The 16,946-nt window shown below is 43.3% G+C and overlaps 1 protein-coding gene across 2 annotated transcripts in view; it reads right to left on the bottom strand.

Moving 5' to 3' along the window:
• Positions 1–16,546, bottom strand: part of CPXM2 (carboxypeptidase X, M14 family member 2) — a 68,632-nt gene extending 52,086 nt beyond the window's left edge. Inside the window, exons 1-2 of one of the 2 annotated variants that reach the window (XM_035138310.2) lie at positions 15,969–16,545; positions 4,842–4,943 (exon numbers count right to left, since the gene is read on the bottom strand). In XM_035138310.2, coding sequence (XP_034994201.1) covers positions 4,842–4,943; positions 15,969–16,296 — 430 coding nt within the window. In that variant the 5' untranslated portion in view covers positions 16,297–16,545. Of the gene's footprint in view, positions 1–4,841; positions 4,944–15,968 lie in introns of both variants that reach the window. The other variant, XM_035138311.2, reaches the window with a different exon arrangement.
• Positions 16,547–16,946: the final 400 nt, after the last annotated feature.

Below are 16,946 nucleotides of genomic sequence, written 5' to 3' on the forward strand. Positions count from 1 at the left end.
AGGGTGCTCCAGGAGCTGAGGCAGGCAAGGGCCTAGCTGGCCAGGTGGGGCTCGCTAGCTCTGGGAGGAGATGTGTGATTCCTCAGCTGGAGTAGGCTCAGAACAGGTGAGGGTCACCTGCCTCATTAAGCCCAGATGCTGCAATCAGCCTGCAAAGTACAAAAGGGAAGCAGAGCTGAGGTGCTGTTTCTGCACAACTGTTTGTGGAGGCTCCTGGATCCCTTTCGGGTTTGACTCTGGACTGTATGCCGACTGCTGAACTTCAGACTTGGCCACTTGGATTGATCCTAGACTGTGTTTCCTGACCTTTGGATTTTGCATGTGTGGATTGACTCTTGGACTTTAAACTTTGGACTTGGCCTGCTGACTTGCTACCAGGTAGGCCAGGGGTTCAGGACACAGGATAAGTGAAGAATAGCGTAAGTGTTCCTCTTTGCAATAGAGCTGAGCCCATGTTGTTGGACTCTCAGCCTACACAGCCAATGGTCGTGAATTATGTGAGTTGTAGTGCAATAGCATTTGGAGAGCCACGGGTCAGCTAGCTGGGTGAATCTCATGATCTACACCACACCTCTCACTCTGTGAGAGGTCTGCCACTTCAGTTAGGCAGGAACCTGACAAATTTCATTGCTTCTGGAACAGTCAATCTCTAGCTTAGCCTTGAAGCTAGGTTATTTTTCTAATGTTCGTACATGTAAATTAATCAATGTATCAAAAAACAATGACCTTTTTTCTTTCTAGAGAGCAGATGCTTTGAAATTCATTTTTATGCTGGGTGAGAGATTTCTTTGGCAAAGATTTGTGATTCCCTGGAGGATGGAATTTGGAAAGCCAAAATGCTCCATAACAGTAGTTGTGCCAGTACATGCCTATCAGGCCAAATTCTTTAAAGCTCCAGTCCAAACTATTAGTCATATATGGTTTGGCTTCTTCCATTATAAAACAAATGCTTTCTTTGAAAGTACCTCTTATGATCCTATTTCGCATCTCATGGGGCAATGAATAGCCTTAACTCAAAATCTGCCAATGTTATTGAAACAGGAATCTTAGAAACTTTGTAGAGGTATTAGTCAAACATTATTTCAGATGAAAGCTTTGTTTCCAGTTCACCTGATTCTACTTTATTTCCCTTCTCCATCATAAAGCAATACCCCCGTCTCTTTTAAGGTACATGTCAGAGCCCAGAACAACAAAGTACAGTGGTACCTCTACTTACGAATAACTCTACTTACGAATGTTTCTACTTATGAACAGAGCTCCGTCCGCCATCTTGGATGCGGTTTAGATAGGATTTTTTCTACTTATGAATTTTTAGATAGGGTTGCTTCAACTTACAAATTTTTTCTCCCAATGCATTCCTATGGGATTCGACTTACAATTTTTTTCGACTTACAAATGTTCGGAACGCATTAAATTCGTAAGTAGAGGTACCACTGTATTCATTTTTCCTCTTCATTGTACTTGTTTAAACATGCTATTCAATGCTTATTTTTCCAGTCAATCCTTGATGGTTTATTCCTGATATATAATGTAGCTACTTTACAATGCTTCATTCCAAAGATCAAACTGTTTAATAATGATGTACCTGCTCTCTGTAGTGGCAGATTTGCCCCCCCCCCTTCTCCCCCCCCATGAGAAAGAGACTCAACTTGGTCTCTCCCAGAAGGAGGGGGGTCATGAGTCGCGAGATCAGAGTGCAAAGTAGAGTGCCAGAATAGCAGACAAGTCTCCTGCCCTAACTGGAAAGGCATGGGGTTGAACCTGGGACCTTCAGGCTAATTGGTTTGACATGCCCAGAACAAAGCAGTGAGATGTAAACAAACTGGGACGAGCATAGTATTTCCTTGCTGGTGCTCTTGCTTGGTCAGGAGTGAATGTAACTCAACCCAAAAAAACTGATTGTCCTGGCCAATGGTTGGGCCACAGCATGATTCCCTTCTACGTTATCTCAGAGCAACTGACAGTTAGAACCAAATATAATTTCTGGCAGGGCAACAGAAAGGAAATCTGCCATGACTGTTCCTGGTCTGGATGATGGATGAGGCCAAGTTGGTTCCCCTCCCTAGTGTAGATATTCTTTCTAGAAGGCAAGAGATGCCACCTCTCTGTGGCCCTTGGTCCCCTAGGTGATGGATGGGGGGGTGTCCTTCCCCCCCACTCCATAGTCCCATGAAGTGTGACAAATAGAAGCATGATTCAGAATTTGACACCTGACTGTCAAGATGTGTTTGGCTATTTTAAAGACTATATTATTATATTTATTGGTTTCCATGCGGATGCAATAATAGGAATCTCTTGCCAGATTTTTACACATAAACAGTGGTGGTGTTTTGGCTAGAGTGGAGCAAATGCAAACCATTCAGATTTGATTTCGCTTTCACTGTTGCCAAACAAACAAGCCTTAACATCTGTTTCCAGTGATCCTTCAAAATTGCCCTGGATACTAGAAGGAACATAACCAAGCAGCCATGCAAGCTCTAGGGAGCCATGTATCCCAAGTTAACCAAGGAAGCACCTGAACAAAGGTGCTAAGAATCCTTGGGTTTGTATGATCTGACCTAAATTGAGGTAAGGATTAAGCAGGGTTGGAAAACATGTGGGCCTCCAGGTGGTGTTGGACTCTTATTTCCCATCAGCCTTGGCCAGCGTAGCTGCTGGTCAGGGATGATGGAGTGGTAACCCAACACCTGTGCATGTCATACTGTTCAACGTGCTGCCAGAAAACAGGCATGCACCTCCTTCCCCAAGCCTAGGAAGCATTTGCCCAGCCCGCCCTCCTCCCCCCCCCCCACAAAAAAGGGGGAAGAAAAAAGCATTGACTGTTAGCTGCAATGGCTATATTCATGATGGTGCAAATGTTTAGGGTCAGCCTCCTAGCAGTACTTGAATTCTTAATTTCCTGATGAGATTCAAAAGCATCAAAATACATCAGTGTCGGTCTAAGTATATTGATAATACAACTGAGACTGACCTATATTTAAGATAATGGCTGCAATCCCCCCCCCCACACACACACATACATGCAAGTAAGTCCCATGGAGTTCATTAGCCTTATTTATGAATAAACTTACATAAGATTGCATTGTACTAAGCATGCACTTAAATACTATGGCCTACCGGGGGGGGGGTGTTTTTTCATCCTATTTTTACTGCAGATGTACAATTGTGTAAAGATGAACTTTGCACAGCTCCCTAGAGGAAACCAACCAGGGAATGTTCAGAAACCCACAAGTGTTTGTTCAGTACGGTGTAAATCTCTGGAGAATAGTTTGAAATTGGTTTGGTGTGGCCTATCATTTCCTCATGATTCATTTTCATCTGTTCTATGGCACTTAAATAATATTTTCCCCAGGGTTATACAACATCCATTGGAATTTACCTTTTGAGATAGTTCAACTCTATATTGTGGGGTGGGCTAGTGGCATTTATTTTAAAGACACTCTAGATTTGATGGAAGTACTTAATGCAAAAGTAAACTTTACTGCTGCAGAAGTGTATCTGCAATTTTTCTACAGGAGTCTAAGGAGAATGTGAAAAAATACATGTCAAGGGTCAGTTAAGATGTAAAGTACAACTCAATATATATATATATTTTTAAAAAGTTTGTCTAGTTCCTGAGGGCCATTCTGTGCATAATGCAGAGTGAGGCACTAGACCAGGCATCCCCAAACTCGGCCCTCCAGATGTTTTGGGACTACAATTCCCATCATCCCTGGCCACTGGAGGGCCAAGTTTGGGGATGCCTGCACTAGACTGAGGTAATGTAATTTTGAGCCTGGCTCCTTCCTACAGCAAGAAGGCCAATATTTTTGAATGCCGTCTCATCATAAAAAGAACCTCCCAGACGATAATAAATAAGCACTTTGGGAAGAAAGTTCTTCTCTGTTGTGTGGCAGTTCACTACCTGCAGGGTGCTTCTTTTAATCCAGTCAAAAATATGATATTCTCTTACAATATGATTTCTGTTTCCCTGATATGCTGGATTACAAGCAGGTAATTTTTTCACTTAATCATTCAAAAATATTATGCCTTCCCTTTGCTGAATGAAGCGGTTCAGTTCAGAAAGCTACCACCTACATCTGTTCCATGCTGCCCAATGGATACAACATTCAATCCTGCTAGTGTTTCAGAGACCCACCAATCAAGTACCTTTACTATATTCATGGAAAATGTGGGTTTCCGCAAATAACTAGGCAGTTTATTCATCCACCCTTTCCCATTTTGTGAGTTCAATGGCAAAAACTGTGGGGAAACTCAGTCTCAAGGGTTAAATATGAATCTCCACCCCTCTTTACCTGACCCACAGAACTCTCCCTAGACCACCTTCACCATTTCCCCAGGCCACAACCCTCACTAGCTCTCCCCCATCCCCTGTTTTTTTTTCTGCCTGGCTGGAATTTGTCCTTGAATTCTGTTAATTCATGTTGCTTGTCTGGATGTGAGATGGAGATGGCTGGGTGAGTACTCTTCCCCCCCCCCCCTCACCTACTTTAGCATCTTGGTTCTGCCCACCACTTGCATGTGGCCCTTGGAAGGTTGCCAGAAGTGAATGTGGCTTTCAGGCTAAAAGAGGTTTCCCACCACTCCCAGGACTGATCAACGTGGCCTGAGGTGTAAATTAAAAGTAAACACAACAGCAAAAGTGGCATGATTCGAGCCTGTAGTTTTGGTCAGCAGCTCATAAGAAGGTTCCAGAACACATATCTGGAATTGACAAGAGTGTTTTGCAATGAGCTAGGCTCTCTTCAAGGAGGTACCATTTCACCTCGTCATTTCTCTCGCAAAAATGTTCACCAAAGACTGAAAAAAGTAAGATGCCATCTGAGGGGATTCTAGCTTACTTTCCCAGCTCTCCTCATAAGTGGTTCGTCTTTCATAGTCGCCATCTGGTGTCCTCTCATTGCTTTTCTTGTTTTTCTCACCTTTCTTGTTCCCATTTTTAACTGTTAGGAGAAAAGAAAAATATGGTGTATTGTTTCCCCCCAAATATAGACTATTGAAACATAGACACAACCCACTAAATGAAGGGGGGGGACCCTCATACTTTAATCCCTTCCTCTTTCTGCCAACAGCAAAAAAAATGTTCCCATGCCTTTTTCAAAGGCCTCCCAAATCAGATGACTTGGGGGGGGGGAAGGGCCATTGCTCAGTGCTCCAGCGCCTGCCTTGCATGTAGTGATAGATGGGCCTGTCAGTTACAGGATTCTCACTTTCTCATTTTTCCTACTCTTAAATTCAGTTCTCCACACTTATTTATTTATTGGGACAGGGAAATCCTCTTGAAAATTCATGCATATTTATTTACTGTTTCATAAAATTCATACACCACTTGGTTGTAAGAGAAACCTTAAAGCAGTTTACAAATTGTGGGCATTGTGGATTTCTCCTAACAAGCACATTTTTATGCAGATTTGCCTAATATACACGTTTCCTGCAAAGTACTCCCCCCTCATATAATTCATACCTGTGGGTTACTTTTGCATATTTGTACCCATTACTTGGCTGTCAAACTGGGCTGCAAAATTCAGAGAAGTGTGAAGGGTGATTTGTATATTGTTTCTGAAAATTGCAAATTTGGTGAGCTTGCCTTTTGAAGCAATCTTAATGGAATTTCTCCCCCATCCCTACTTGCATGTAGAAGGTCCTCATCACCTCCAAGGTAGGGCTAAAAATGTCCCCTGTTGGAAACACTAGAGAGCCACTGCTGGACAGTATATACTCTGCTAGATGGACCAATGGTCTGACTCAGTTTATAATAATAATAATAATTTATTATTTATACCCCGCCCATCTGGCTGGGTTTCCCCAGCCACTCTGGGCGGCTTACAACAGAAAAATGAAATAAAATAATCTAGTAAACATTAAAAGCCTCCCTAAACAGGGCTGCCTCCAGATGTCTTCTGTTTAAGGCTGTTTGCTAAGTTCCTAATATTTGATACACTTCTGAAAAAAGTGAGATGTCTTATGAATTCCCATGGGACATGCAGTGCAATCCTGTGAGTGTTTATTTGGAAGTGAATTTCACAGATTGCAATAGGACTTGCTCCCTGGGAAGCATGCACAGTTTCTCCAACCAGTAGTCTAAACATCTAGAGAGACAGATTAATGGCACAGTGCGCAATCTAGCCAAAGTCAAGCATTTTAATTCTACTTTCAGCTGAAGATTGAAGAAACACAGTTAGCTGTTTCTCCCTGAAAATCAAAGTGGTGTGAAATTGCTTATCTTGCGGCAGAGTTTTACCAACACATGTCAGGACCTGGTTCCTGTATGAAATCAGGTGCTTGTAGTGGATTCTTAACAGTGACAATCTCAGTTCCAGACATCAAGTGTATCTGTATCAGTGAGGATGCAAGTTAGGAGCCCTACAGACCAATGGGTTGATTGTGACCTATGTTTTTGTAGGCATTGTCGTCTTTTCGGTACTCATGGCATGACTCATAGAGAGCAGACAATTTCCTGCAGAAGTTCATGACCCAAATTCCCATAAGTACTGCATGCTGTAGATCTTGAGTCTTGAGTCTTGAGGAGTAGCATTAATAAAGGCTGTAAGAGTGGAACAAGCTGCGAGCTAGAAACACTCTTCCATCACTGGCAAGTAAAGGAACATGGCAGGCTTCCTATTTTTATCTTCCAGACACAGCCAGTGAATTGGTTTAAATTTCATCTGGGGCAGAAAACAAAGAGACAGTGTCTTTCACATGTTATGCATTATCCATAGACAAATTAAGGTGCAAATTTAGATCCTGGTCTTCACCAAAGTATTGGAGCTTGACTATACTTGGGAGAGTGCAATTGTGCATGAGCTGCTTGTGAGTTCCCTATAAGCATTTGTTTAGAGACTGAGAACAAAATGCTAGATGAGATGAGCCCTTGGCCTTATCTAGCTGGGTCCTTTTTAAGTTCTTACAACCTCATACAGAGATTCAGGAAAGGCATATGATTCACATCTAGTGATCTCAAGGAAGTTTTGGCTTGTAAACACTTAGCTGGGAGTAAATCCCATTGATCTTGATATTTTTGTTTTTAAATTGTGTTGCTCGTAGGGAGGAGGAATCCGCTGTACATGGATTCCAGAGCAGACTCATCGGATCCAGTCAAGATACATCTTGACCCAGATGAGATCAGTGGTCAGCTTCAGAATCCACAGTTTGGTATATTCTTTTATCAGGTGATCGGAAGATATCACACTGCCCCCCCCACCAATCCCCCCTTTAAAACCTTTGAAACAGGTGCTTATAGAACATGGTAGCATTATATTGCTACAAGGGGCAATTGTACAGAAGAAAGCATGGCAGTCCCAGTGCAGAAATGGCAGTCCCATGATGCCTTGTCTCTCTTCCTTCCAGTGCTTTTTTGGGGGGGGGGTCGCAGGGGTGCACATACCCCTAAACATTTTGCGAATCTAAGTTTGGGCTCATTGAGGGGGGCAGTATTTCAATATGAGTAGGAAAATGAGAGTACCCCTAAACATTTTTTTTAGGATAACAAAGGACTGCTTCCTCCTAATAAGCAACAACAACCCATGTGTTTGATAGCTGGTGTAATGGCTCCACTCCACCTGGCAGGCTGTGTCTGCTCCAGAAGCCAACCATTTTTTTCATATAATTCCCCTGGGGAGGGATAGAACATCTCCAAATCCCATCATACTCATGGGATCTTTCAAATGTTTTAAAGGAGAAAAATCTGGGAGTGAACAAAGGCAGCTCACAAGCCTTGTACCACCTCTTAAGTACTTTAAAAGGTGTACTTGTCTTTTAAGTGTGTTTCTGGGCATTTTGAAAAGGATTTTTCATTAACAATCTGCATCAAAGCAGGTCAGGACAGACTTCGTTCTGTAACCAAGAAATAGGATGGGCCTGATTTTAATGGGTCTACCAATCCCAAGTTCTTAGCCATATTAGGCATCTTGATGACAGGTTGGAAAGCCAGGATATAAATATTTTAAATGAATAAGAAACAAACACGGCGATTCAATCAAGGTCCATTTCTCTGGACCCTCTTAACTACCCACTATTCGAATAATTTATACTGATTTCACACATGCCACTAGAATATGCAGCTGATAATAACAGTGGCAAAAAGAAGGGAAGACTGCAATATGCCATTTTGCCACTTGTAAGTCCACGAACCCTTAGTCCAGGCATCCCCAAACTTCGGCCCTCCAGATGTTTTGGACTACAATTCCCATCTCCCCTGACCACTGGTCCTGTTAGCTAAGGATCATGGGAGTTGTAGGCCAAAACATCTGGAAGGCCGCAGTTTGGGGATACCTGCCTTAGTCTTATTTTATTATCCCCCTTTTCAATTTTATTTTTGCCCCCCTTTCAAATTCCAAGTCAAAAATTTGAGAATGTGAACTTTCGTCACACCTCTCAGCCCAACTTTCAGTAGAGATTCTTTGGAGCCTCTCACTTTCTGCTGCAGCTTGTGTGTAAAAGACTTTTAAAATATTATCATGCAGGGAGGTGCATTTGCAATCAGTTTGTGAGTTTCCTGTGGTTTTTGTATCACATGTGAACCAATTGACATTCTTTTTGAAGAACATCGTCAGCTCCCCTTCCACCATTTCCCCCCACAGGGCTGGAATGAGCTTGTTGTTGTTTAGTCGTTTAGTCGTGTCCGACTCTTCGTGACCCCATGGACCATAGCACGCCAGGCACTCCTGTCTTGCACTGCCTCCCGCAGTTTGGTCAAACTCATGTTCGTAGCTTCGAGAACACTGTCCAACCATCTTGTCCTCTGTCGTCCCCTTCTCCTAGTGCCCTCAATCTTTCCCAACATCAGGGTCTTTTCCAAGGATTCTTCTCTTCTCATGAGGTGGCCAAAGTATTGGAGCCTCAGCTTCACGATCTGTCCTTCCAGGGAGCACTCAAGGCTGATTTCCTTAAGAATGGATAGGTTTGATCTTCTAGCAGTCCATGGGACTCTCAAGAGTCTCCTCCAGCACCATAATTCAAAAGCATCAATTCTTCGACGATCAGCCTTCTTTATGGTCCAGCTCTCACTTCCATACATCACTACTGGGAAAACCATAGCTTTAACTATACGGACCTTTGTCGGCAAGGTGATGTCTCTGCTTTTTAAGATGCTGTCTAGGTTTGTCATTGCTTTTCTCCCAAGAAGCAGGCGTCTTTTAATTTCGTGACTGCTGTCACCATCTGCAGTGATCAAGGAGCCCAAGAAAGTAAAATCTCTCACTGCCTCCATTTCTTCCCCTTCTATTTGCCAGGAGGTGATGGGACCAGTGGCCATGATCTTGGTTTTTTTGATGTTGAGCTTCAGACCATATTTTGCGCTCTCCTCTTTCACCCTCATTAAAAGGTTCTTTAATTCCTCCTCGCTTTCTGCCATCAAGGTTGTGTCATCTGCATATCTGAGGTTGTTATTTCTTCCGGCAATCTTAATTCCGGCTTGGGATTCATCTAGTCCAGCCTTTCGCATGATGAATTCTGCATATAAGTTAAATAAGCAGGGAGACAATATACAACCTTGTCGTACTCCTTTCCCAATTTTGAACCAATCAGTTGTTCCATATCCAGTTCTAACTGTAGCTTCTTGTCCCACATAGAGATTTCTCATTAGACAGATGAGGTGATCAGGCACTCCCATTTCTTTAAGAACTTGCCATAGTTTGCTGTGGTCGACACAGTCAAAGGCTTTTGCATAGTCAATGAAGCAGAAGTAGACGTTTTTCTGGAACTCTCTAGCTTTCTCCATAATCCAGCGCATGTTTGCTATTTGGTCTCTGGTTCCTCTGCCCTTTCGAAATCCAGCTTGCACTTCTGGGAGTTCTCGGTCCACATACTGCCTAAGCCTGCCTTGTAGAATTTTAAGCATAACCTTGCTAGCGTGTGAAATGAGCGCAATTGTGCGGTAGTTGGAGCATTCTTTGGCACTGCCCTTCTTTGGAATTGGGATGTAGACTGATCTTCTCCAATCCTCTGGCCATTGCTGAGTTTTCCAAACTTGCTGGCATATTGGGTGTAGCACCTTAACAGCATCATCTTTTAAGATTTTAAATAGTTCAGCTGGAATATCATCACTTCCACTGGCCTTGTTATTAGCAGTGCTTTCTAAGGCCCATTTGACTTCACTCTCCAAGATGTCTGGCTCAAGGTCAGCAACCACACTACCTGGGGTGTACGAGACCTCCATATCTTTCTGGTATAATTCCTCTGTGTATTCTTGCCACCTCTTCTTGATGTCTTCTGCTTCTGTTAGGTCCTTACCACTTTTGTCCTTGATTATGGTAATCTTTGTACGAAATGTTCCTTTCATATCTCCAATTTTCTTGAACAGATCTCTGGTTTTCCCCATTCTATTGTTTTCCTCTATTTCTTTGCATTGCTCATTTAAGAAGACCCTCTTGTCTCTCCTTGCTGTTTGAATGAGCTTAAATGAGCATAAATGAGCATATGCATAGTTTAAGCTCTCCTCTCTGAATGGAGCCCCTCTCTTTAGTCATTTGTACCATCTTAGGAAAGTTAGAAAGCCTTATTGCCTCCCTGCCAATACTTTCCACTGCAGCAATCCTAGATTGCTATCATGTAGGTTTGTAGTGCTGAGGTTTGCTGCTCAAAAGCACTGCTGCTACCAACCGCACACACAACATGCAGCAGGGAGATAGCGAGAGACAAGGAAGGGAAAAGATATCCCCGCTTGCTGTATTGCTGCAGCTGTTCTCTCTGAGCAAGCCTGAAAAAGAAGAAAGTGAGACAAGAAAAGATGCAGGAGGAAGCCCTGATTCAGAGCCAGACACTAGTTCAAAGCAAGGCAGGGAAGAGGGAGGAAGTAAGAAAAAGAACAGTGTGCACACGCACACACGAGCTCTCTCTCTCTCTCTCTCTCTCTCTCTCTGTGTGTGTGTGTGTGTGTGTGTGTGTGTGTCATTCAGCAAAGCAGAAGAGCACCACAGCAGCAGAAACTACTGACAGTGTACACCAACCACAAGATTCAGTTCAGAACCTGACTCAGTGCTTCAGAAAACAGCCAAATTTGTTCCAAGACTTTTTAGAGGGTATCGTGCTTGGAGAAACATCCAGTTTTGTCAAAAGAAAAAAGCTATAGCTGTGCGAGCAGTGAGAGGTTAAGTTGACAAAAATGCTTGCCTTGTATTGCAACGCTATCAAGGTCAGCCTTACCTTTAGGCATAAGGAGGTAGCTGCCTCAGACAGCAGATTTTGGGTGCCATGAAATCATTGTTGTTATCAATGTTATGTTTTTCCTTTGAGGTGGTGGTGGGGGAGGTGCTTGCAGGATTTCCTGCCTGAGGAAAAAACGTAATATGACCAGCCTTGGATGCTACCCAACATGACTTGGACCAGGAAGGGGGCAGCATTTGCTGTTCTCACTCAGCCAGCAAAATGTCTTGGGGTAGCCCTGAAAATAATTGCTTTGCATTGCTAAGGCAGAGGAGCGATTGAGCAGATGATGGGGCAACTCAATGCATTGTGGTTCTGTTTCAAAGTCTAGTTACAAAGCATTGCAGACCAGAATCCAAGATAGGCATGAGAAGGAGTATCTGCACTAGTTGGAGGGGAGGGGACTGCATAACTTGTGTGTGGTGGTGACAGTGCATTAGCTGCATGGCAGATTCCTATTCCAAGCAATCATTGAAATGCTTAAAAATGTACATTTCATCCTCAGCATTCATAAGAAATTAACCAGAAATGGAGGCACGTGTTGACACTCATGCAAACGAGCACAAAACTAGGTAAGCACTTTCAGAACTATCTTAAAGATGAATACATTCCCAAGGAAATTTTCCTGATGTATATACAAAATGCAGAACAGTCAAGATTTGTTGGTTTGGCACATTAAGATTTCAGAAATTAGAAACATAATGCAGTTTGAAAGGCTTGTGTTTCGCAGGAATGCTATGGAGAAGAGACGTTTGGCATGGAGGCATTTCGGAATAAGGAATGTTCCCTTAAATAAATTACATCTGGCAACTCCGGCAAGATATTTTTATCCCAGTCTTACTTAGATGGAAAACATAGTTCTCATCCTAAAAGCCTTTCTATGCAATCTTTCCCTGCCAATAAAATCTTTATATTAGGGGTGGAGGGAATACAATTTTGTTGGCTACTTCTCGTCTGGTGCACCAAGGATTTATTTATTTGAAGAACAATGCTTAGCCTTCACCAACCTGGTGCCCTCCAGATGTTTTGGACTACAATTCCTAGCAGCCTTAGCTAGCCCAGATGTCCTGACTGCTGCTGATGGGAGTTGTAGTCCAAAATTTCTGGAGGCCAGCAGGTTGGCGAAGGCTGCTTCACATGTATTATCATAGTCCTACTTGCAACTACCTGATTTATACTTGATTTATACAGGAAGCAGAAACAGTTGGTGGAGGGGGTCTACCAACTAAATGCTTATCCTGTCCTTGTTTGCAAAAAGTGTCATGCACCCACTGAAGCACATACGTCATACGCTCCTCATATTCACATCCTATATTGCACTGCCTATAGATTTATGATGGATGCAGATACGTAGGCTTCCTCAAACTCGGCCCTCCAGATGTTTTTGGCCTACAGCTCCCATGATCCCTAGCTAGCAGGACCAGTGGACAGGGATGATGGGAACTGTAGTCTCAAAACATCTGGAGGGCTGAGTTTGAGGAAGCCTGAGCTATGGTATATAATGTGCACACACAGCTACTATGAACCAAAAAGTCTCCTTTCAGGATGCAGTGAAGAGAGTGAGCTGTGCACACCCTGACTCACCCCAACTCCCATAGGGCTTCTCCCACCACAGCACTTGCCAGGGCCTTAAATCTGAAGGGAGCACCCAGGTTCCTCTTCCTCTGCCCCACATCGTCCTAGAGTCTTGTGCAAAAATGCTTTGTGAGCCCCCTCAGTGGCCCTATTCCCCCTGTAGGACATAGCATTTCGGCTGCTCCATTAGTCAAAGAACCCACAAAGTGAGCAGGATAGACCACTGGTGGGTGGGAGGAGGCCGGAAAGATAGAGCGGGGGTGGGGGAATAAATAAAAGGAAAAAAAAACAATTGCAAATCAGCACAATTGCTGCAATGAGCAGAAAAATCATTCCAGGACCCTCAGCAATTTTCAGGTGGTCTATGGGGTTGGAGTTTGGGAACCACTGTTGCAAAGCATGTCGCATTGCATCCTGGTTTGGGAAGGTGGTGGTGGTAAACCTGTCGAGGCCATAGCAACATAGCATTCGCCATTCTCTTTAGTTACTGACCTGCTACCTACTCTTTCTTGATAGTAGCAACCCTGGCTTGCCACTTGGGCATTGGCCTGCTTTGTTGTGGTTCAGAAAGGTGTTGTCTGCCACTTGGGGACCTTCCTTGCTGCCAGCTGAGTTGTAGTCAGGGCCTGGGGTCCAGGCACACACCCGCCAACTGATTTTTCATCTACCATGAATTTAGTAGGTAACCTATCTTTCAACCTCTGCACTACATATGCAGTGTGAGGTTAAGAAGACCTGATATATACACAGGTCTTGCCAATGTGTGTATTCCATGCCTGTCTGGTCTCTCTCTCTCTCTCTCTCTCTCTCTCTCTCTCTCTCTCTCTCTCTCACACACACACACACACACACACACACACACACACACACCTCTACCTACCTACACCTACCTCAAGCCATCAATTGCTGGTGCTGTAATAAGATTGCCTGTAAATGGACCAAATGATTCTCCATGCATCCTGTATAAATCATAGAGTGTTGAAGCTGAAAGATACACAAATTAGTGAAGGACACCTACTTAGTTCATGGTAGCAACAATATCTTCCCAGTGGCTGCTATAGTATCTGCATCTGTATAATTCCCAGAAGTGAATTATAAATACAGTGGTACCTCGACTTACGAATGCCTCGACTCCCGAAGTCCACAAACCCAGAAGTATTTCCGCCATGTACGTGGTTTGCGGATGCGCAAAGTGCAAAAATCGCGCTTTGCGCATGCACAAAATGGACGTTTTGACTTACGAAGGATTCGATTTCCGAAGAGCGCCGCAGAACGGATCACCTTCATAAGTCGAGGTACCACTATATGAGGAAGTATGAGGAAGGCACTATAGGAAGTGTGTGGAGCAGGGGCTGTATGGCATTTATCACTTCAAATATGATGTGATCCACGATGTGTCATTGGTGGGAAGGCGAAGAATAGTTCTGTCAATTCATATTATGCATGGTAGTAAAGTGAAACAATGGAAATGAAAGGCAAGCTAGTGTTTGAAACAGCTGCATTGGAACTTTCTATCCCCATTACTTTACATTAACCAAACGTGTTCATAGTGTTCAGACTGCAATGAATTTTAGCCCTACTGATTCAAAGGAACTATGGATTGTTACCAGCTGCTCAGCCAAAGGGCAGATCACATGTTCCTAATTCCTGTCCGTCAGCTTTGCTTCATTCCGGTTCAGACCCAGCTGATTGCTTGCTACAAACACCTAATTAATCCCACATGCCTTTAGTTCCGCCAAACTGAAGACAAAAGGTGGTTTTAATGCTAGCCAGTTCAATTTTCCTCTTCTGTACACAATCTGTTTTCTCAAATCCCATTTTACATAGGCAGGCTGTTGTTCCTTGTGCAAAAATTCACAGCTGTAAACTAAGGTTCCTTATCTCCTGTTGCTACTGCCCTATGCTGTCCTGCCCTTAGGAAAATAGTTGTTCGTCTAGGCATGCTGTGTAGTTAATCTGCATAGGAGAATCTCACAAAGGTCTATCTAAAAGTCCCGTACATCAAAAGACATGTAGAAAGGCAGCCGTCATGTTGCTACATTTCAGTGAAGTGAGACTGGTGCAAGCAGACACATTTTTAAGGTGCAAGGGTTCCCTAGCAGAGTATGCTGTATCAGCATATTCCTCCCAGAGCACATCCCTCTATCTCATAAACCCACGTCTAAGAGGGCATAACTGCATAGGTCCTTAATATGTTTTCTGTCCAACATTCAAGCACTTTATGGTCCTAAAAAGAGGGGGGGTACCTGTGCTTATGTCTTGAATGCAAATAAGCAAAGGACACAACTGATACAGTTGCCAAAATCTGGACGTTTAAAGCAACAAATCCAGGTGCAAATTCTCTCTCAGCCAGGGAATGCCTTGAGCAGTTCTGGACAAATATTTGAACCATATTTCAATATTCTGGGCCATATTTCAGCTGCCTTAGTTTACTACACTTAAATTAAGTGTTGATGCAGGAATAAGCAACTTATGCTACATAAGGTGCTATAAAATAATAAAAGCAATAGTAATAATAATATAATCATAGTAGTGTTTGCTGAGGTCAGATTTGCAATCATAACCATGCCTACTTAGAAGTAAGTCCTGTAGAATCCGGCATGGCTTACTCACAGGGAAGTGGAGTTAGGACTGCAGCCTCAGTGTCCTGACTCTAAGGCCCAGACTTTAATAACTGGGTTATGCTAAGTTCCGATTCACAATAAAAACCACAATTTGATTTTAGTTTATATCCACTGAGATCTGGCTTTTGCCAGGGAGGCAGGCAAGGCTTTGTTATGAAATCAGAAGTTCACACTTCCTAGAAGCAAATCCCAGAACCCCTATATGAATGAACCTGGGCAACCTGCAAACAAAACTCAGCCCATCTCTACCCTTGTTGGTAACATGACTATTTTACTAAGCAAAAAAAGAAAGATGCTGTTTGTTAGAGGCAAGAGTCTGCACACAGGATGTGTGACTTCTTCAAGAAAACTTTCCCTGAAAACCTTTAGAGCTAGAGAGAAAAGGAAGTGGAAGAAAATTTTAGGCTTCCCAAAAGAGTGAAGGCAGGGGTTAAAATTAGACTTTCAGACCAGCATGATCACTAACTCTGTTAGTGTAGCAGCTGCGATTAGTACGAGGGTGTTTAACGTCATTAGCAGTGCAGTTGCTATTTCTGCTTTTCTGCTTCGGATATTAACTTATGGGGGCGAAATCCTTTGAGACCCATCTGGAATCTCAAAATTTCGGAAGTGAAAGAAGAAAGTTACCTGGTGGGGTCTCGAGAGTGGATTTATCTTTTTTGTTGCCTTTCTTCGTTTTTAACTCCTTCTTGCCCAGCTTGAATCTTTGGGGTTCTTCTTCTGTCTCCAAAGGGGGCTCGATTTCTTCCTCCCTTGGCTGTTCTGTGAAAGGTGAATACTCCTCTTCAGCATCTGGAAAGGAATAATAATGATCCCTGTTGATGATTTCCTGCAGATAGTAATCCTGCTCTTCCATAGGTAGAGCCCAGGCTATATCCCCAAGCAGTGTCAGATCAAAAGCACACAGCGCGAGGCAGAGCTGAGCAAAAGAAGCTTTCTCGACAAAGGAGGTCATTATTATTTTTTTGCTTTTTGCTTTTTTTTGCAGTAGAAAGTTCCTTTGTGAATATCCAATGTAGGATCAGCAGAGTGGGAAAAACAGATCTTGGCAGTTAGCAAACCCCAGAATCAAGAGCAGAGTCTGGGATAAGTGCTTCTGCTTTGGAGTAGTTTGCAAAAGTTGCAAGTAATGAAGTGGGAGTGAGGGCTGGAATCGGAGGGAGGGAGGTGGTTGCCTGAGGTCCATGTGATCGTCAGGGCTCACCAGCCAGACACACATGCAGACATACGGGAGAAGAAAGAGCTGGCATTTGGCAGGTGTTGGACTCTGTGAATCCTTTACAGATCTTTGCTCCTTTCTCTGCTTTCTCTTCCCTCCTGCTCCTCCCCCCCGCTCCCCAGGCAATTAAAAACTTTTATCCAACTCTTGGCACCTAAGATGCTGTGTTTTGAGAACTGATATTAACACTGAGTCTAAATACTGTATATTCAAAGAAATGAAAAACTGGCCATGAGCCCCACTCTCGAAATCCCTGTACAAAAAAAATGTATCTCTATTTTCTTGCCAGGACTATATGCAGTGGGGTGTGTTTGGATGAAAACTTGGAAGCGGAAAATGTTTTCTCCTGTGGTTTAGGGGTTCCTGCTCCCCCTTACAGAATATTA

Source organism: Zootoca vivipara, chromosome 5 (genome assembly GCF_963506605.1).
Source record: "Zootoca vivipara chromosome 5, rZooViv1.1, whole genome shotgun sequence".
Classification (NCBI taxonomy): domain Eukaryota; kingdom Metazoa; phylum Chordata; class Lepidosauria; order Squamata; family Lacertidae; genus Zootoca; species Zootoca vivipara.